Here is a 20,741-nt window from a genome sequence, read left to right on the forward strand (position 1 = left end):
ATGATTTGTAAACCACTAGAATTCATCGTGTGTCGTGTCAACGCAGTGTAGTTAGCTATACATATCTACTAACATTATATTTGCAAGTCTGCTTTAAAAATAAATTAATATGATGACATAAATTTGTTACTACTACCCACTCAAGACTAGTTTCTCTCTTTTTTTATTTCTATTTTTTTAAAAAAAATTTAAACTCGGTCCACAAATACTCTCGTGCTCGTTCTTATATATGATCAAGAGCGTGGATAGAGTGGCAAAACTTAGTTGGTTTGAACTACAAACTTGGGCTTGGGTGCTTGTTAGTCGTGTACGAACGTGGATGATGAGACAACCATTTTAATTTGGTGACGGAGAAAATTTTTTGGTCGGATGCTGGGATTAGTTGCTAAATAAAATTTTAATGGTTTCAACTAAAAATCTCACACGGGGTTCACTTTGCTCTCAACCAATCAACTTTGAATATAAAATCTCACGCACCGAATAACTCAGCTTCAATGGCTCAGATCTGACCAAGTTATGCTGATTATTGCATCTTAACCGTACGAACTTAATAATAATAATAATAATAGGTTATTAATTTCCAAGTTTTGTCCCTGCAGTAACACTACAGCGTGTGTGCATTTTCACTAGGGATGACAATGGGGAGGGAAGGAGATCAATTTCTTCGTATTTATTCTCGATATTTTGCGTATGTCCCCGTTATTTTTCCATTTCCGTCAAAATTATTTAAGAGAATACTCATCCCCTCCCCGAATAATAACAGGGGATTCCCGAAGGTTCCAGATCCTCGAATAATTAATATATTTTTTTTGTTTCCGATTTTGAGTTAATCATATTAAAATAAAAAATTCAAATAAAAGTAAAGTTCGAAATATATCTTACATTAATATCTATTACAAAAGTCACATACATTAAATTAGTAAGTAACGCAACATGCAATGGATACAAACTATCATGAACAAATTAATAGCCTAATACAAAATTGTTACAAATAAAATCAAATTTAGATTCAAAATTAACTTTTCAATGGTGGCATGGACACTTTATAAATGTTGACTATTCTCTTTACAACACAATAGTTAAGTCGAAGCAAATCAAGAGCAAATATTAGATTAGATTAGATATTAAAATTGTAATTTGCTGTGGTTAATTATAACATCTAAAAATAAATAAAAAATAGATTTAAGATAAATAAAAAATAGATTTAAGTTTAAAATATTTAATGAATATTAAAATTAAAACAAAAGTTTTGGGCTAATATAATCTGACCGGTCTTTTTAATATCCTAAATAAAAATTTAGGACTTTAATTAGTTAATTAGGCCTAAAAATTTAATAATATAAATATTTTGATATTTTTTATTTTTACCAATACTTATAATTTTATAATTTATTTACTAGTAATTTTAAAAAATAAAAATATTAAAAATTAAAATAGGAAAATGGGTAGGGGATGAGGATTCCACCTCATCCCCATCCCTTCTCTGAATAAAAAATTAAGTAAAAAAATTTCTCTATCCCTTCTCCGAATAAGAAATTGGGTATAAAATTATCCTCATACTCTCCCCGAATGAAAAAAAATCTCTGAAAATATCCTCCCATGAAAATTTTTACCATCCCTAATTTTGACAACTTGATTATGGTTAGAGATGAATTTGGGCAAAAAAACGAAACTACTAGGTCTGGCTGTGAACCGGTTGGGTGAAAAATCGGAGCCTGGCACACATGAAGTTGTGCTACAGTATACAAGTTCCAAAGCCAGTTGCGTGTGTGCATTTTAATAGTTTTTTAAAAATATTAAAATATTTAAAATATTTTCTATTAATTTAACAATCTCATTTTATTTTTTTTACAACATAATTTTAAAAAATTTGTTTATTAAAATAATTTTATATTTTTTTTGGCAAATAATAATTTTATCATTTTTAATAAAACGTTACGATCTTAGGTCCTTATTCTATAATTTTAATAAAAAAAAATTGGGGTCTCATTAGAGTTAACCTCTACTCGGATGTTGGAAGTGGAACAAAATTTGTTGATAAGTACAGTAGTATATAAGCTAACGAAGGAAAAAGAAGGAAAAATTCCATCTCCCCAAGCAGCTCAAGTTTCTGTGGAATCGACGGGCTTGGGTACGCACAGAAAGGTGTCTATCTCTGACTCACCTGACGTAACCCTAATCGTAATACTGAATCAATTCCCCATTAAATTATCTCTTCTCGATTCTCAATATTTCTCATGAAGAAAATCCCCAAAATTAGGTTGCATAAATCCTGACGAATCCCCGAAATGGACCCGCCACTGCCGTCAATAAACCACCCACTGTCTCCTCCGCCGTCCCACGATTCCGACGCCGATATTCCCGGCGCGTGGTACGGAAACATACAGTACCTGCTTAACATCTCCGTCATCGGTCTCTGTTTCTGCGTATTCATTTTCCTCTTCGTCAAGCTGCGCAGCGACCACCGTCGGATCCCTGGCCCCGCAGCACTCCTTACAAAACTCCTCGCCGTATGGCATGCCACGTGTCGCGAGATCGCCCGCCATTGTGGGGCAGACGCCGCTCAGTTCCTCCTCATCGAAGGCGGCAGCTTCGTCGTGCTCTTATCCGTCGCTGTTGCGTCCATTCTCGTATTGCTTCCGCTAAATCTTTACGGTGGGCATGCTGTTCTGAATGATCAATTCTCCAAAACGACAATTAATCATATTGAAAAAGGTTCGGGTTTGCTTTGGATACATTTTTTGTTTGTCGTGTTGGTTGTTTTTTTGGTGCATATAGGAATGCATGGAGTCGAAAAAAGGTTGAAAGTGACTAGGTTCAGAGATGGAAATGGTAATTTGAGTGATCCAAATGCAAATTCAACAGCTATATTTACCATTATGGTTCAGGGCTTACCGAAGAGTTTAGGTGTTGATAAGACTATTGTAGAAGAGTATTTTCAGTACAAGTATCCTGGGAAAGTTTACAAAGTTATTATGCCTATGGATTTATGTGCATTGGATGATTTAGCAACTGAGTTGATCAGGGTTAGAGATGAAATCACTTGGTTGGTTGCTCGTATTGATTCGAGACTTTTGCCAGATGATAATGAGAATGATGAAAATGAAAATCAGGGATTTTTCTGTTGGGTTGTTTATGTTTGGAGAAAAGTGAAATTTTTATGGGGAAAGGTGATGGATAGATTGGGTTTTACAGATGAAGTGAGGTTGAGAAACTTGCAAGAGCTGAGAGCAGAATTGGAGACAGAATTGGCAGCTTATAAAGAGGGCCGTGCACCAGGTGCCGGTGTTGCGTTTGTGATGTTTAAGGATGTGTATACTGCAAATAAGGCTGTTCAGGATTTTCGGAATGAGAAGAAGAGGCGGTTCGGTAAGTTCTTTTCTGTTATGGAGTTGAGGCTACAGAGGAACCAATGGAAAGTTGAGCGAGCTCCGTTAGCGACTGACATTTACTGGAACCATTTGGGATTGACAAAGCTGTCATTGAGGTTGCGGAGGGTGCTTGTTAACACATGTTTGCTTTTGATGCTTTTGTTCTTTAGTTCTCCTCTTGCAGTTATCAACGCTGTGAGTAGTGCTGGGCGGATTATTAATGCAGAAGCAATGGATAATGCCCAATCCTGGTTGGCTTGGGTGCAGAGTTCCAGCTGGCTTGCATCTTTAATCTTTCAGTTTTTGCCCAATGTGATTGTATTCGTGAGTATGTATATAGTGATTCCTTCAGTTCTTTCATATCTTTCCAAGTTTGAACGGTATTTGACTATGTCAGGGGAGCAAAGAGCTGCTCTTCTGAAAATGGTTTGCTTTTTCCTTGTAAACCTCATTCTATTGAGAGGTCTGGTTGAGTCATCCTTAGAAAGTGCCATCCTAAGAATGGGTCGGTGCTATTTGGATGGAGAGGATTGCAAGAAGATCGAGCAATACATGAGTGCATCATTTTTGTCAAAATCATGCCTTTCTACTCTTGCATTTCTAATCACAAGTACTTTCTTGGGTATATCTTTTGATCTACTGGCACCAATCCCTTGGATAAAGAAGAAGATTCAGAAGTTTCGAAAGAATGACATGCTGCAGTTGGTACCTGAACAGAGTGAAGAGTACCCACTAGAAAATCAGAACACTGACAGTCTTCAGCAACCTCTAATTAGTCAAAGTATGTTTGACTCTCCCACAATGAATGCAATTGAGCATCAGGGACAGGCTCTTTCTGAATATCCAATTAGCAGACCCTCTCCAATACCCAAGCAGACATTTGATTTTGCACAATATTACGCATTTAATTTGACAATATTTGCTCTGACGTTGATATATTCATCATTTGCTCCGCTTGTGGTCCCAGTTGGTGCAGTCTATTTTGGGTATAGGTATGTGGTTGATAAATACAATTTTCTGTTTGTGTATAGAGTCAGGGGTTTTCCTGCTGGAAATGACGGGAGGTTGATGGATACTGTGCTGGGTATAATGCGGTTCTGTGTTGATTTATTCCTCCTTTCGATGCTGTTATTCTTTTCAGTCCAGGGAGATTCCACAAAGCTGCAAGCCATATTTACACTTGGATTGTTAGTATTATACAAACTATTGCCTTCTGATCATGATAGTTTTCATCCAACTCTTCTGGAAGGCATACAAACTGTTGATAGCATTGTAGACGGGCCCATTGATTATGAGGTTCATTCGCAACCCAGATTTGACTGGGATACACATCATTTTTGATTTGGGGCATACATTGTTCACCAATTAGTTTAACTTGTGCAGTACTCTGTGAGTAATATAAAAGAATCTGTTTGTAACAGGACATGGGTGTATAATATTTTCACTCCTTTCTCACTTGCTTGTCTTTGCATATCAAAAGAATTTTAATTGGTTGATTTCAGTTTGAATTTTTGCTAGTTTTGCAGTTCAAGACCAATCTTTATTTGAATTGATATCTACTGCCTGCTTGCTTACTGAAAAGAATGCAGTATTGTTACAGTAGTTGAATGATACACTTGGTTTAAATTGCATTATAAATATATAGAGGGATAATCAGGTCATTGTCGAGCATTGGCTGAAACAACTAAAGCAAAAGGCTTCTTTTATAATTTATGAGGTGGTAGCCTTTGAAGTGTAGGAACTGATGCGGCAAATTGATTGTCTGATTTTTTATTGATTTAGTTATTTATTTTTTTATAGGCTTCTGGTAGCAATCAATTAGTTTTTTGTTTGGTATCTGATTTTCTCCCTCTAATACTAAATTGATTGTGCAACAAGGCTGTATGTTTGAATATCTCTTTATTTAATCTTTCCCAACTTTCCGAACCATTTGTCATTCAATAAACTGATAAATAGGGTGTTCAGATTTTTTTGATTGGACATGGAGCATCATCTGAAATTGCATAACTGATTATGTCAGTGTTATGTTCATATTCCTGCCATTTTTTTCCCTGTTTTTTTTTTGGGGGGGTGTGTTGCGTTTTATATTCCTTTATATTATTTTGTGTATTTATTGTTTACAGTTGTGTAAAGTTGGTAAATTCTTGTGATAAATGTATGTTTGGTATATTTTGATGTCATCCTAGTAGTTGGATGGAATCTAGTCACATTAAGTGTAACTGTTCTTATGTTCTATATTTCAAAAGCTTGACTGGGTAGCGTTTTTTACTTTCTTTCCTACAATTACACTAGGGATGTGCATGTGCTGAACTCTGATGATTTTTTTGGGCATGCCATGTATATAATGTGATCACATCTTGTTCCACGGATAGTTCTCCATGATTTCAGGTTTTGAGCATTCACCCTCATTTGACCGTCTGTTCAAGAAGCACTTTTTTATTGCTTGTACAGTGCCAGCTCTTAAAAGCTGTATTTTGTGTATGATTCATTATTGCATATTGCCAGCTTTATATAGCATATACATATATGGACGTTCAAAAGCAGTTATGCTGGTCTATATTATTGGGTGATATTCGAAGTTTTCAACACTTGCTGCGACAATACATACATATGCCTTATTAGAAATGGGGCGTAGTAGTGCTTGCCAAAAATGTGAGCTGGGGCATTCTTTCTCTTGTAAAAGAAGAAAGGCATAAAAAATCAACAGTACATATTGTGTGATGCTAGTTATTAACTTTTATGCATTTTCTTAATTATTATTAAGGCAGCTGTCAAGAAACCCGAACAATTGCAAAGCATCCATGCTGCAAACGTGAGGGTGGCTCATGCAATTTTGGGTTAGTTGTCTCGTGTTTGTCACTGATATACAGAAAGAGATAATTTGGTTCTCTCTCGTAAAGAACGTGCACCAGTTTTTAATTGTATAGTAATACGTGTTTGTGTGTATATAAGAGGACACAAAATGTTGGTGTTGATTGTGTAATACAAGAAAGAAATATAAAAAGATGAAAAGTGGAACTCACTTGGACGAAATGAATTTTAGGCAAAGATGGGAATTAGAGAGGAATTAGGAGATCAAAAGCCAACGAGTCAAGACCAAATCCTAGAACAACTCAGAGCCAAGAAAGTGCTTTGGCTTATGGCTTATGGCGAATGGCGAATGGCATCACTGCCACAGTAATTTCTCACTTATAACTCTCTCTCTTTTATCTTTCGGACAATCTTCGAATTACCCAACAGGTTTTGTCAAGAAATAGTGGAATTGCCAGTCTCTCTCTCTCTCTCAATCACATACAAAGCAAAGACATTGTGTTTTGTTCTCCACCTGTGTCTTTGTATTGTTTGGTTTTGCTGCTTATTTTCTTCAAGGGAAAAAATGCGTCGTTTTCCTGTTAAAAGCAATCTCACCGATTCAAGTACAGAGCCGAACAAGCTTAAACATGGAGGCAATGAGCAGCCTCTCTGCCCTAAGCCTCGCCGGCCGGCAGCCGCCGTACCTGAGTTTCTGAAGCCACCCAGATGCAGCAAACACAGTTTTGATAACAACAACCAAGCAAATGATGATGGAAAAAGTGGAGGCTTGAACATTATTACTGAAAAGGTGAAGACTTTCTTTTACATCACCAATAACCAAAGTTCTGTATTTTTTTTATTATTTTTTTTTTCACATCACAATTTCACATGGATTCTTCTTCTAATATTCTTCTACACGACTCGACCGTGTCGTGTCCTGCAGCCAGTTGACGGAAAGGAACCAATTTTATGCAATGGGTGCAATCCTTCATGTTACCCTGGATCTCCGCCGGGAAGAACTGATAATCCATTGATTCACGACGTGCAGTTTCTTCATCAAATGGAGCTTCTTTCGCCATTTTCAAGAACCAAGCTTTCTGATAAATTTGGGATCACGTCTGCCTCTCCAATGTGAGTCCGTTTCAATAATTAATTGGTAGCATCAAGGCATTAACTCATCTGCATTATGAGATTTTTTTTTCCCTGCAGCAGTACCATTTCTGGGGTCATAAATTTTTGTAGCCATAAATAATTAGTGTCAACTTTGTTGGGTTTCACTAATTTGAGTGATTGTCGGTCGTCTTTTTCGTTTTCGTTTTTCCAATTTTGTGAATATTAGTAGATTATCGCACTCCGGATGTTGTAATTTGTACATAATATTTTCTTGTAATATGTAAGTCTGTTAGTTGTGGAATCCTCAAATTTCTACGAGTGGATCTCTTTTTTCTTTAATTATTCTGTTGGTTGATTTTGACTTCCAGTATTTGATTATTGAACATCAAAATTCTACTGATAAGGGTTCAGGTTGAAGTTGGAATCGGGCAGAGTTTCGATGATTTCCCCTTATGTACAAATTTATTAAAATTTATTTTATTTATTATTCTCAACTTTACACACAACCCTATTGAAAGCTTCCTGACTAGGACCGAAGCCTTAAAAAATATCGCCACTGGAGTTATGCCTTAACTCATTGTCTAATCTTCGATTTTAATGAAATTTAAGATGATCTCAATTCTCAAACCAAAATTTCAGACTTTACTTTTGTCAGGAGTTTTTGTTAGAAACGTTCATAAATCATATATATACATATGATTTGAGTGCCTTCAAAAGAATTATCATTACTTCCACAATCATAAAAGATTTGAATCCTTCTTCACTGGACATGATATGAAATAAAAGGAAGGTGCTAGGCCAACTCAACTTAAGATTTTTACAAGTTTTTTTCTCAAATAATTTTGTGAAAACCTGAAGGACCAGACAGACTTATACCATTATTTTAAAGAACACTTCTTTGTTAGCTACCTACCCAAAAAAAAAAAAAGGGGAAATTTTTTTTTAGGAAAATTATCATTTGTATACCCTTAGTTTACTCCATTATCAAAAATACTACAACACTTTGAGGGTGTATCAATCGTCCACCCTAAGTTGACAAAATGTATCAGCCGACCACCAAACCGTTAGTTGCCGTTTAAGTATGATGACATCAGAAGGGTAATTTGGTCTTTTCATATGATACAAGTGATAATTTAAGGGTATACAAGTGATAAAAAGAGAATTTAAGGGTATACAAATGATAATTTTTAAGGGTAAAATCGTCAATTCACTGTACTTCCGTTAACTTTCAAACGGCAACTAACGGTTTGGTGGTCGGCTGATACATTTTGTCAACTAAGGGTGCACGATTGATACACCCTCAAAGTGTTGTAGTATTTTTGATAACAGAGCAAATATAGGGTATACAAATGATAATTTTCCTTTTTTTTATAAAAAAATCGGCATCATTTTTTTTTAACGTGGGATGGGGAAACGATAAGACTGAAACGAAACAACAAATCAACAATCTCAGTCTCAGGGTCAAAAATAAACCGAAAGAAATCCCGCCCTTTCAACCACCTCTATAAACTGTCAAAAGCCGGGCCCACTTTTCCACATGCATCTACAGTCACTCTAACAGAAACCACCAAATCTGAAAACAAAATCAAAGATTCGGGGCTCCATCAAGTCTCAATTTTATTTTTTAAAATTAACGCAACAATAATTAGATAAAATGCCTTGTTTCCTGAAATTCTTTTTCTTTTTAGTCCCAATCTGGGCCGTCATTGGCCCATCGTCCTGCGACGGCGGCCGAATCTTTAGCTTCGAAATGCACCACCGATACTCCGATCAAGTCAAGAACTGGTCGATTTCCAGCGGCAAATTATCTCATAGCGATTGGCCAGACAAAGGAAGTTTCGACTACTACGCCCTTTTGGCACACCGCGATCAAATCCTACGCGGCCGCCACCTGTCCGATACTGATACCAATTCCCCGCTCATATTCTCCGACGGCAATTCGACTGTACGAATAAGCTCGTTAGGATTGTACGTCACTTCTTTTTTTTTACCAAATATTTACGGTTGATGCCACTGTTTGATTTTCTTGTTATTTTTTGGTTCTTTTGAATTCTTGATGTGGTGGGGGGTTTTTTATTTTTCATTTTTTATAATTTTGCAGTTTGCATTATACGACGGTGCAATTGGGGACGCCGGGAATGAAGTTTATGGTGGCGCTTGATACGGGAAGTGATTTGTTTTGGGTGCCGTGTGAATGTAGCAAATGTGCGCCTACTCAGGGCTCTGCTTATGCTTCTGTATGTTTTATTCTTACCATATATATATATATTCCCTTGTAAGCTTTTATTTGATAGCAAAGGATTCCCTTTTGCCCATTTTGTGCTAACATGTTTAAGGTGCATTGTTGAAAGTGCTTCCCAGAAAAGTGCGATGAAGAAAGCCCTATGAAGTGATTTTTTGAAAAGATTTTAAGTGTTCGAGTACCTATCCAGCGCTTCTCCAAAAAGAACAAGAAATCTCTGGAGTGCATTTTTTTTTTTAAATAATAATCTCTGAAAGCACTTTTGTTCATTTTAGCTAAATAGTAGAAAATTGAGAAAAAAAATAGTTTGATCTATTAAGTATGTTGGTGCTAAATGTACTTTCAAGAATGCTGAAGTTTTATGAAGAAGACCGGACTAGTAACTTGGTCACCCTGGGGAATATTTGAGATTGGGATAGTTTTATGAAGAGCAAACTAGTAACTGAATCACCAAAGCTTATTAAGGATTTGTTTGGGATTGGGTGCTGATGTTGTGATTGGTATACATTTCAGAATGAAATCATTAGCTATCAAATATAAATGGGTGGGTGGTTGTTGATTAACAATGTCTACCAAGTCAAAATGGGTGTTCACTAGACACTGTAGTTGTTGTGCTTTCAATTCACTTTCATGTTTCATTTTTTTATTATTTAAATAGTGGGCAAGGTTTGGTGTTTAGTGGCTGAGGTTTCTCATCTCCATCAACAGTTATATACATGCCCTGGGTATTAGCTTGTGCCTTATGTCTATAATTATCTGATCATAATTATAATTCTTGCGAAATAAGTATTGATGAGTGAAAACAACCATCGACAAATGCTTTCTTGTACCTTGTTCTTCTGCACGTACATCTTGTTCTTTGGTTTAGGATGTTAGAATGCTATGCATATGTGTAAGCATCAGATAGTAGTGATAGTTTAATGCCCTTCATTGATTTTCAACTATGCCATGCATATGATTAGGCATCAGATAGCAGGCTATTATAACCCTTCATTGATTTTCAAATGTGTATAATTCTACTGTGGCAGGATTTTGAGCTTAGTATATACAATCCTGAAGTGTCATCAACAAGCAAAAAAGTCACCTGCAACAACCTTTTGTGTGCTCACCGTAATCGATGTCCGGGAACATTTAGCAATTGCCCTTACTCTGTTTCTTATGTCTCAGCTCAAACTTCTACTTCTGGAATTTTGGTTGAAGATGTTCTTCACTTAACGAGAGAAGATAAAAATCACGAATCTGTTGAGGCATATGTGACATTCGGGTCAGTTATTTTACTATTTTGTTTCCTTAAAAGCATTTTCCAGGGACCTCCTGTCCATTTTGTTCAAATACTTGTCCAGGTTGAGATGATAATGCAATATGAAATATACAGCTGTGGACAGGTTCAAAGTGGTTCCTTTTTGGACATTGCAGCTCCAAATGGGTTGTTTGGGCTCGGTATGGAGACAATATCAGTTCCTAGTATATTATCCAAGGACGGTCTAACAGCAGATTCTTTCTCCATGTGTTTTGGAAATGATGGTATTGGAAGAATCAGTTTTGGAGACAAGGGTAGTCCCTACCAGCAGGAGACCTCGTTTAATGTAAACCCATCACAGTAAGTGGTAATTTCTCATCTGCTTGATGCTGTTTGCCTATGAATTTAGACTGATATTTATCTGCCATGGAAGGTTTTATCAAGTTTATCTTCAAGTTAGTTTGAAAAAATGTGTTGCAGCCCATCCTACAACATTACTGTAACTCAAATTCGAGTGGGCACAACTTTGATTGATGTGGATATTACTGCTCTTTTTGATTCTGGGACCTCTTTTACATATATGGTTGAGCCAACTTACACAAGGCTCTTAGAGAATGTAAGCCCTTTGATCTTGTTTTCTTTCTTTTTATATCCAGTGCTGGAACTTAGCTGTTTATACTTTTTCTGCAGTTCCATTCACAGGTACAAGATAAACGGCGCCAGCATGATTCAAGGATTCCTTTTGAATATTGTTATGATATGAGGTTGTATTATGTAATATGTCTATTCTTATTATTGTTTCAAGCTTCTCTCTATGTTGGCTGTAATAGATTTCTTTATGATGAACAGCCCTGATGCAAATGCCAGCTTGATACCTAGTATGAGCTTAAGGATGAAAGGTGGAAGCCATTTCACTGTCTACAATCCAATAATTGTCATATCCACTCAAGTAGTTTTTTATTTCTAGTCTTTGTACTTTTGCTTCTGTGCTTAGTTTTTCTGATTTTATAATATACCTGAAGCTTATACCCAACAACCATTTTTTTTTTTCATTTTTAAAGCAGGGTGAACTTGTGTATTGTCTGGCTGTCGTCAAGAGCATGGAACTGAATATAATTGGGCGTAAGTCATGTAAATTGCATTTGGTATGAGTAGTCAAGTGCATGGTACTGAGTACAATTGATGTGACCCTAGTGTGTTCTGTTGATATGAAGATTTATGACTGATTGGGTGCACCATATTTTATTATAATTGTTGCACGTGCACAGCACAGACGACCTTGAAATAATCTCGAGTATAATCCTTTTGTCAATTGATTTTTGTTAATTCTTCTATGTAAACTGTTACTGCTATTGAACTCATGTAAATTAAGTGTTTTTGTTGGTTATGACCAAAATTATTACTGTCCTTATTGGAAGAAAACAATCCAATTCTTTAGTAGGATGGATTTATTTATTCGCGGGATATTTTATTTATATGGAAATTACTGATTTCTACGCAGAAAACTTTATGACTGGCTACCGTGTGGTATTTGATCGAGAGAGACTAGTCTTGGGCTGGGAGAAGTTTAACTGTACGTACTACTTTTCATTCACAAAATTAACTTTTCCACACTTCTATCATATGAACCATGCATTTATTCCTTTTATTCAGGTTATGACATTGAGGATTCTTATACTTTTCCAGTAAAACCACACAATAGATCTGTGCCTCCTGCTGTTGCTGCTGGATTAGGTAACAACTCCATTGCAGATGCAAAAAAAGAGACCAGAGATCATTCTCAGGGTTCAGTTGCATCCTTGTCTTACCATAGATATACATCTCTTCTGTTTCACTTAAGATGTCTTGTCATATTGTTTATATTACTGTAGCTGTTCCATGATCATTCATTTCTGCAGTCTGCAGCTACTCACAATGGTAGTAATTTTTCGGTGATTTTCATTCACCTTACATCGATAAAAAGTAATTTTAGGTCATAGTTCAGTATCAGTGCCATGGTTAGGGGATTTTGTATTCCTTTAAATTTCGATCCTTTGCCTCATTCATATTGTTCATATTTTTGCTGTTACAGTAATTTATATAAGCAAGCAGATGATGGGAGAATCCGTACATTATTGTATTCCAAATGTTCACACAAACATGACAGAACGATGTTCCAGGCTTCTTGAAACCATTAATTTAGCTCACGCAACTGCTTTGGTGGTTCTCTCTCTTTTTAAAAAACATTAGTGGACTTCAAATTGATTGGTTGTTATGTATCCGGCCGAATATTGGTCGCCGGTCGTTTCTGGGCTGGGACTCTGATTGGCTAGTCTTCATTCAATCCAGTTGCATTGAGGAAACTTGACCAAATACTTCTTTCTAGAAGTAACACTAATGGCAAAGACTTTTGACCCCTTTTTTTCCCTTCCTTTCGAACTTGCAAATACTTTTGACTTTTTCACGACGTCTCAAGCAGTCATCCCATTACGTGAGCATAATAAATACAGCATTGCTTTTTATTTCTGTTTACTCTGTCAAGATAATAACTGTATCACCGACCTAACTTTCGCTTTCTTAATTTTATGGAGCTAACAACCTGACATCTTCGTATAAAATTAATCACAAGGATTTGCCTTCGTGGACCAATTTATTTCCATTCACAAAACTCAAGACCTATGTCATTATCTAATCTTTGGGTTTAATTATGGTACAATTATAGTACTACAATTGCACCTAGCCGTTGGATTCAGTTATGATGAAAAATTCAATGGTTAAGTAGTTAGATCTAATGACTAGGTGTAATTATAGTATGATATGATATCACAGTTATACTATAACTAAGTCCTTCATCTTTATCATCTTTATATAATGTGATAATGTTTAGTTGTGTGGAAAAAAAAAAGAAAAAAGAAAAAAAAAAGAGAGATTATGATATGATCTTAAAATTATCATATTCCGCACAATTGGAATAATTTGGTGCGGTCGGTATCAGACCGTATTAGTCGGATGGAAGTTTGAAGACGCAACTTGTGCCCAAAAGCCAGAGAACGACATGACATTACGAATCTGTAGTGATTCAACAGTCCAAGCGTGAATTCTGTGTGTTGATACAAAAATGCATGCGTTCATGCCTGAAAGCCAAAATTCCCTGCAGCGTTATTCTCGGATTAAAGCATTCAAAAATTCATCCGTCAAACGACGACTCCTAACATCGTCCCCGACCCTCACGCGGTACCGAGCATTGCGCGCGCACGCACGCGCCTTGTGGTTACGTGTCGACAAACTCAAACAGTCGCACTGACACGGCAGTACCACGTTAATCTGATGTTGTATGGCGTGCGTGCTTCTCGTTGTAGACAAGAAAATGGCTCCCCCTTTGGATTGATTGATTGATTGATTGACCCGCTTCATGTTGTTTTTTACACCTGATAAAGTCCGATCCTAACCCCTAAGTCGGTGTTCGGGATGTAGGCCCTCCATCTACTCCCCATTGTATGATTACGTTGCACCGTGCGATGATCGAAACGTGTCATCTCTAGCATCTGCGCAAATATCTGTTTCTCCAGCTAACAGTCTAGCACAGCCAATAATGGACTTGGATATGTCCGGATGTGCGCCGTTTACTTTCCAAGCCTACAACCTCCCAACGCCTTCTCTTACAAATTCATTTATGTCCCCCGAGCTCTTGTTTTGTTACATTTTGCTTAATACTTATGTTGTTTGTTATTCCGGATTTTTTTTCCCCCTATTTAAGAATCAAAGAGAATCATGGATTTCATTTCCTAGCTTTTAAAAGACTAGTAGAAGTCTAGAACATAGGATATGCTATTACCATTTAAGTTAGTCTTCGCCTCAATATTATTCCGAAATATATTTAGTGTATATATATATCTATATTCTATCATAAATAAAATAAAAAATTCAAGCTTATTTATTGTATAGTCATTAATCTCGTCTCTTTACATTGTATTATTTAAACATATATATGACTTGATCGATTTAGTAATAAACTAATTTTATATAAGATATTATTTTTTTATTGAAGTAACTCGATAAATTTGTTAATCATAAAACTAATTCTGTATTCAAAGATTACTTTTTATATTAAAGTATTGAAATAAATTTGTTAATTAAAATAAGATATTTCTTTAAGATTCTAAAGCTACAAACTAAGACGTTACGCTAACTTGCAGGCTAAATAAAAAAAAAAGTTGTTAATTAAATTCATTGACTTTTCTAGTATCAACAACTAAAATTATTATATTATTACTACAATCACAAAGACTTTTGAAAAAATAAATAACGAAGATCGTATGATCATTTTATTCAACTAATCATGTAGTTCTCAAATGAATAAAGTCATTGACAAATTCACACTACTAATTGGAGATTAAATTATTTTTTTACTATTTATAAAAAAAAAAAGTATTGAGGATGGAAAGAAGTGTTGGTAGATTTATTTTAGTACTCTTTAAAAGTATTTATTTGTTATTTTCTATATGAAAATATTCACATTACGTAGAGAAAAACTAAAATTGAAAGAAAGAAAGAAAAATGGGCAAAATTATAGAAAAAGAAGGGCCAACCAGAAAAAAAAAAAGGGAAAAAGGAATAAAAAGCAAATGCAAAATCAATTTAAAAATTTAAACTCTCAGGACCCACGTCGCTGGGTCTCACCCAAACAACCGCGGTCATCGTTTCACAGTGGAGATAGTCATCGAGAGAGATTTTGACTTTCGCCCTCAACACAGCCACCCTGGGAAGGTAAAGTGAGCGACAAATCAAAAACGACAAGTCTCTTTAAAATCCTTCTCATTTGGCTTCTCTTCTCTCTCTCAAAATAAGAAGAAAACAAAGGCTTCATTCATAATTTTTGTTTCTGTTTTTTCAAGCAATGGCTTCTAGTTATCGTAATTCTCCTGTTTGTGTCTTATTGATATTGTTAAGCTGTTGTGCTGGGTGCTGTTTCGGGTTCGGTACGTTCGGTTTTGATTTCCACCATCGTTATTCGGATCCGGTTAAGGGAATTCTAGCCGTTGATGACTTACCGAAGAAAGGAAGTTTCGCGTACTATTCTGCTCTGGCCCACCGTGACCGTTATTTCCGACTACGAGGGCGGGGGCTTGCTGCGCAGGGGAATGATAAAACGCCGTTAACTTTTAGCGCCGGCAACGATACTTATCGACTCAATTCTTTGGGATTGTACGTAATCTCTTCACTTGCCTCAGCCTATCCTCTGATATATATATATATATATATTTACTTCCTCTCTTACTTGAACTGTACGAATTGTAATTTTGGTCTGTTGGTAGAGAACCGCAGAGGTGATCAAAGCTTTCAATATATTCTTTGTTTGTTTGCTGACAATCTTTTTTTTTTTTTAACGATTTTTTCTGAAACAGGAGGAAGGTTAACTTAAAATCATCTAATAACAGCTCATGCTTAAACCTATCTAGTATTAATTTTCATTGAGCAAAATTATTTAATTATCGTTGTAGTCTTTATATATATCCGATCAATGCGGTTAGTATCAATTTGTTATTAATTTGGAAGTTCTGGTACGATTTCTTCTCGTTTGCATAAAATTTAATGTGAAATGAGTTTTCCTAATACTTTTTGACGCGCGTAAAGGGATCGATCATTTGCATTTTCATTGATATTGTTACAAAATTAATTTTTACAACATTGATCAGTGTTATTCATTTGCTGAATCATATTGTTTGATGCAATTAGATTACTTTTTCAAGCTGTGGAACTGTAATTCTTATGCATGGTACTGAGGTTTCATGTTTATGGGTTTTTTTTTTTTTTAAATACTGGAAATCTTTCCTTTTGTGGATTTATTTTAATTTTTATTTGATTTTATATTTTAGAAATATTTTCTAGTAATTTTCCTGCTTATTTCAACAGCTTATGTATTTAGGGGTAGAAATGGTATTCAAAATGTCAAAACTTTCAATTTCTTTGTATTCTTTTAGTACTACGATATCATCAACAACCAAATGGGTGCCTGCTATGGTTTTCAAATGACAGCGATATGGATTAATGTTTTCTTTATTTTTTTTCTTGACATTTCAGCTTACATTATGCCAATGTTTCGGTGGGACAACCAGCTTTATCATTTATAGTGGCACTTGACACTGGCAGTGACCTCTTCTGGTTGCCATGCGACTGTGTTAGTTGTGTGCATGGCTTGAACTCATCATCCGGACAGGTGTGATATTAATTTACTTTGAGTTCTATTGTGAGTTAATGATTGTAAATGGCTTGTTTGGCAGACTTATATTTGAAAGATAAATTTCTGAGATTTTTGTTCATTTTGGGAAAGTTTTGCATCGGACATATACAGAAGGGAATTTTTGAAAAACAGGTATCACATAATTGAATGCCAAGAGTTTGTGCTGAAATTTTGAAACTTTGCACGCCTGCAGGATTAGCATTGAGCATTCTAATCATCACCACAGTTTCCATATCCTTTCTATTTAAACTATTAATTTCAACAGACCACATGGATAGCTTGAAAAGCAAGATGTTCTACAGATTCACCTTTTAGGTTGCATTGCTTTTTATTTATCAACAGCCTGGCTGTAGTTTGTCGAACACTCCCTCTTGGTCTTCTATTATATTACAAAATGTAAACCTATGACAGAATTTCTTCACTCTTCTGTATTATCTTGTAATACAGGTGATTGATTTTAACATCTACAGTCCTAATACATCATCAACAAGTTCAAAGGTTCCTTGTAACAGCACGTTGTGTGAACTACAAAAGCAATGCCCTTCAGCTGGTAGCAACTGTCCTTATCAAGTTCGTTATCTTTCTGATGGCACTATGTCAACTGGGTTCTTGGTAGAGGATGTGTTGCACTTAGCCACAGATGAAAAGCAAAGTAAATCGGTTGATTCTCGGATTTCTTTCGGGTTGGTAATTCTGTGCTGAAATCTTCATGTGGTTTTGGTGCAAAAATTTCACAGTTGATAGTTAATGTAAAATGGGTGTTTTCCTTGCAATTTTTACTTTTGAAACTGGAGTAAAATAGTCCATGGACCGAAAACTCCTCTCAGTATGGTTACCTCGGGAGGGTTTTGGGATTTTATCATAAATCTTCTTGAGGTTTTAAATAAGCTACTGATTACATATTTTTCACCCCAATTGACAAATTTGTTAACTTCAATTATTATTTATAGCACTTGTTATTCAGCTTCTCTGATCTTTTGCAGCTGTGGTCGGGTTCAGACTGGTTCATTCTTGGATGGTGCAGCTCCTAATGGTCTATTTGGGCTTGGGATGGACAAGACTTCAGTTCCCAGCATATTAGCAAATCAAGGGCTAATTCCAAATTCCTTTTCCATGTGTTTCGGATCTGATGGCACTGGGAGAATCAGCTTTGGAGATAAAGGAAGCCCAGGCCAAGGAGAAACACCGTTTTCCCTCAGGCAAACACAGTAAGTGGTCACTTTCCAATGTTCTTATGATTTTGTCGACTATACTTGTCATCGAACATTCTTGTTGCTTTACTGATCTTTGTGTTTTAAAACTTCTTAACAGTCCAACTTACAATATCACCATCACTCAAGTTAGTGTTGGGGGTAATGCCGCTAATTTTGAGTTTAGTGCAATTTTTGACTCCGGTACCTCATTTACATACTTGAACAACCCTGCATATACTCAAATTTCTGAGACTGTAAGTACTTTAAGCTATTTATTTTAATCTATTAAATAAGGTTTCCTTTACTTATGAGTGACTTATGTGTTCTGGCAGTTCAACTCACTGGCCAAGGAAAAAAGAGAAACATCTACTTCCGATCTCCCTTTTGAATATTGTTATGTATTGAGGTCATTTCTTCACTTACAGGCTTTAGTTGTGTTACCTTTTCCTTTGTAAAATCAAGCACTGACACTTTCTTTCCGTGCAGTCCAAATCAAACCAACTTCGAGTATCCTGTTGTGAATCTCACAATGAAAGGCGGTGGCCCATTTTTTGTCAATGATCCAATTGTAATAGTTTCTTCGGAACCTAAGGTAAGGGCTAACTTTTATTGCTATGATTTTTAACTCCTGCTCCTGAAATCAGTACTGAAATTTTCTCATGTTCCCCAGGGTTTATATTTATATTGTCTGGGTGTCGTCAAAAGCGATAATGTGAATATCATTGGACGTGAGTATCCCATTGCAAATAATATTAGCCTATTTCATAATTGCTATTCATACTGATAATTTGATCTCCCCTTGAGGTTCTGCTGCCATTTCCATTGCAAAATGATGTTAGCTTATTGCAAAATTTCTTTTCATATTAATGATATTCTCTCCCCTTGAGTTGCTGCTGCCATTTTCCAATTAAAAATAGTCCAATTCATGCACCTTTGGACAGACTAACTAAACTGTTATATTGTGTAATTGCAAAGGAATTGCTTATGATAAATAGGTCCAAGGAGGTTGTATGCAAAGATATATCCAATATGCAGAAGTTTTTATTGTTTATATTTGTTTCTGGACGTTATCAAGCAATATGGTTTCTCTGTGAGAACTTTTAGAAAAGTTTATTCGAAGAATGATGATATTAGAACAAAGAGTTTTAATCTGTAGAACCTTAAGAATCCAGTTTTTTTCAAGAAAGAATTTGTGCCTTTTCAATTCTGTTTGATATTTCTCTTGGCCTTGAAACCTTTTGTAACTTGCGACCATATTAAATATATTTGTTTGTGCAGTGTGTATGATTGCTTATACTGATTTTTTTGCCTTCAATCCAGAAAACTTCATGACTGGTTACAATATAGTCTTTGATCGGGAGAAGAATGTATTGGGTTGGAAGGCATCTGACTGTGAGTATAATACTTCCATTTAGAACCGGTCTGTGCTCTTGAGCTTCCATGCTCTTAAACTTAAGATCTATTTTTTCAGGTTATGGTGTTAACAACTCCAGTGCTCTTCCAATACCACCAAAATCTTCAGTTCCCCCAGCAACTGCTCTCAACCCAGAAGCCACGGCTGGTGGTATCTCTCCCGCGTCTGCACCACCTATTGGGAGTCATTCGCTTAAGCTGCACCCTCTAACTTGTGCACTTCTTGTGATGACTCTGATTGCATCTTTTGCCATTTTCTGACCATTCTTTGTTCATTCTTAGGGTTTATTTCAACCCTGTATCATGTGTTTATGGTCATTTATTCCAGGAAAAATGGCACGACAAATTGGTAACATTTTGGCTTCCATCTTTCGGGTGTTGGTAGCATTATTTTGGAGTGGCTGTAAATATATCTATCCTATGGACAGAGACCAGTATTATGGAATTATTAGTTACATTACTTAGCTGGAATTTTGGGAGTTGTAAGAATTTAGCTGTCCATTATATTTCAATTTTGGCAATTTCTTTGGGGCTTTCATTATGAAGCTCCATTCTCCTGGCAATTCGATGCAAATGATGCATTGTCCTTTTGATTGGGTGCCTAAACAAATGTCTGATATCTCGATAAATGGAAATTTATCGTTTTCCAAGGTGCGAAAAAGGGCAAAAAAAGAAACAGACCGACATTGCTAAATTAAATTTGAAATTAGATTAATGGTCGAGATTCTAATCCTACCTTATTTTCACACGTGAGTAAATTAAAATTTCAAAAATTTTAGTATATACGCTTAGACTTAAGAGTTTGAATAATGACAGTTGCTCGCTCTGCGTTGATGAAATTCCGACTCTTAACAACAGAGAGAAAATTCTTCGATCGATAGGCGTATAGAATTCGTTCATCTCTAGTACTGAGGATAGAAGAGGAAGAACCCGAAATGGGGGTCAGTGGTGAGCTCTTTATCATTTTTCAATTAAAAAATATATAAGAATTGGCAGTAGCTAGTTCTTTACAGGTCTTGCTACGGTGCAATCCGCCAGTTATGTAATATAAACAATGGGGAAAAAATTAAATATTACCATATAACGAAAACATTGTTACCACTAACAATATTCTACCGGTACCGTAGAATTGTCGCCCCTCAGTCACATGCACCGT

General features: G+C 35.8%; 4 protein-coding genes across 7 annotated transcripts; all 4 read left to right on the top strand.

Moving 5' to 3' along the window:
- The first annotated feature begins 1,991 nt into the window (after nt 1–1,991).
- Nucleotides 1,992–4,826, top strand: LOC18036788 (CSC1-like protein At4g35870). Its single transcript, XM_024180744.1, has one exon. The coding sequence runs from the start codon at nt 2,289–2,291 to the stop codon at nt 4,710–4,712; it is 2,424 nt and encodes an 807-aa protein (XP_024036512.1). The 5' UTR covers nt 1,992–2,288; the 3' UTR covers nt 4,713–4,826.
- A 1,442-nt stretch (nt 4,827–6,268) lies between these two features.
- LOC18037727 lies at nt 6,269–7,580 on the top strand. Its single transcript, XM_006425312.2, has 2 exons — nt 6,269–6,972; nt 7,108–7,580. Exons 1-2 carry the CDS (start codon nt 6,748–6,750, stop codon nt 7,297–7,299), a joined length of 417 nt encoding a protein of 138 aa, XP_006425375.1. The 5' UTR covers nt 6,269–6,747; the 3' UTR covers nt 7,300–7,580.
- A 1,113-nt stretch (nt 7,581–8,693) lies between these two features.
- On the top strand, nt 8,694–13,203 carry LOC18037728 (aspartyl protease family protein 1). Of its 4 annotated transcripts, none has more exons than XM_024180113.1 (11): nt 8,694–9,245; nt 9,379–9,514; nt 10,548–10,783; nt 10,895–11,119; nt 11,240–11,375; nt 11,450–11,523; nt 11,609–11,708; nt 11,821–11,881; nt 12,261–12,332; nt 12,446–12,493; nt 12,831–13,203. In XM_024180113.1, exons 1-11 carry the CDS (start codon nt 8,932–8,934, stop codon nt 12,986–12,988), a joined length of 1,560 nt encoding a protein of 519 aa, XP_024035881.1. In that variant the 5' UTR covers nt 8,694–8,931; the 3' UTR covers nt 12,989–13,203. The 4 variants fall into 4 exon arrangements, with proteins under 4 accessions (XP_024035881.1, XP_024035880.1, XP_006425376.2 ...); XM_024180112.1 differs by having other exon boundaries at nt 12,413–12,493; nt 12,831–13,202; XM_006425313.2 differs by having other exon boundaries at nt 11,824–11,881; nt 12,413–12,493; nt 12,831–13,202.
- A 2,308-nt stretch (nt 13,204–15,511) lies between these two features.
- LOC18036344 (aspartyl protease family protein 1) lies at nt 15,512–20,159 on the top strand. Its single transcript, XM_006425317.2, has 10 exons — nt 15,512–15,943; nt 16,820–16,955; nt 17,427–17,662; nt 17,963–18,187; nt 18,291–18,426; nt 18,505–18,578; nt 18,659–18,764; nt 18,843–18,900; nt 19,493–19,564; nt 19,644–20,159. The coding sequence occupies exons 1-10, from the start codon at nt 15,636–15,638 to the stop codon at nt 19,844–19,846; spliced, it is 1,554 nt and encodes a 517-aa protein (XP_006425380.1). The 5' UTR covers nt 15,512–15,635; the 3' UTR covers nt 19,847–20,159.
- Nucleotides 20,160–20,741: the final 582 nt, after the last annotated feature.

The sequence above is a fragment of the Citrus clementina genome, unplaced genomic scaffold, assembly GCF_000493195.1.
Source record: "Citrus clementina cultivar Clemenules unplaced genomic scaffold, Citrus_clementina_v1.0 scaffold_7, whole genome shotgun sequence".
In the NCBI taxonomy this organism is placed as follows: Eukaryota; Viridiplantae; Streptophyta; class Magnoliopsida; order Sapindales; family Rutaceae; genus Citrus; species Citrus x clementina.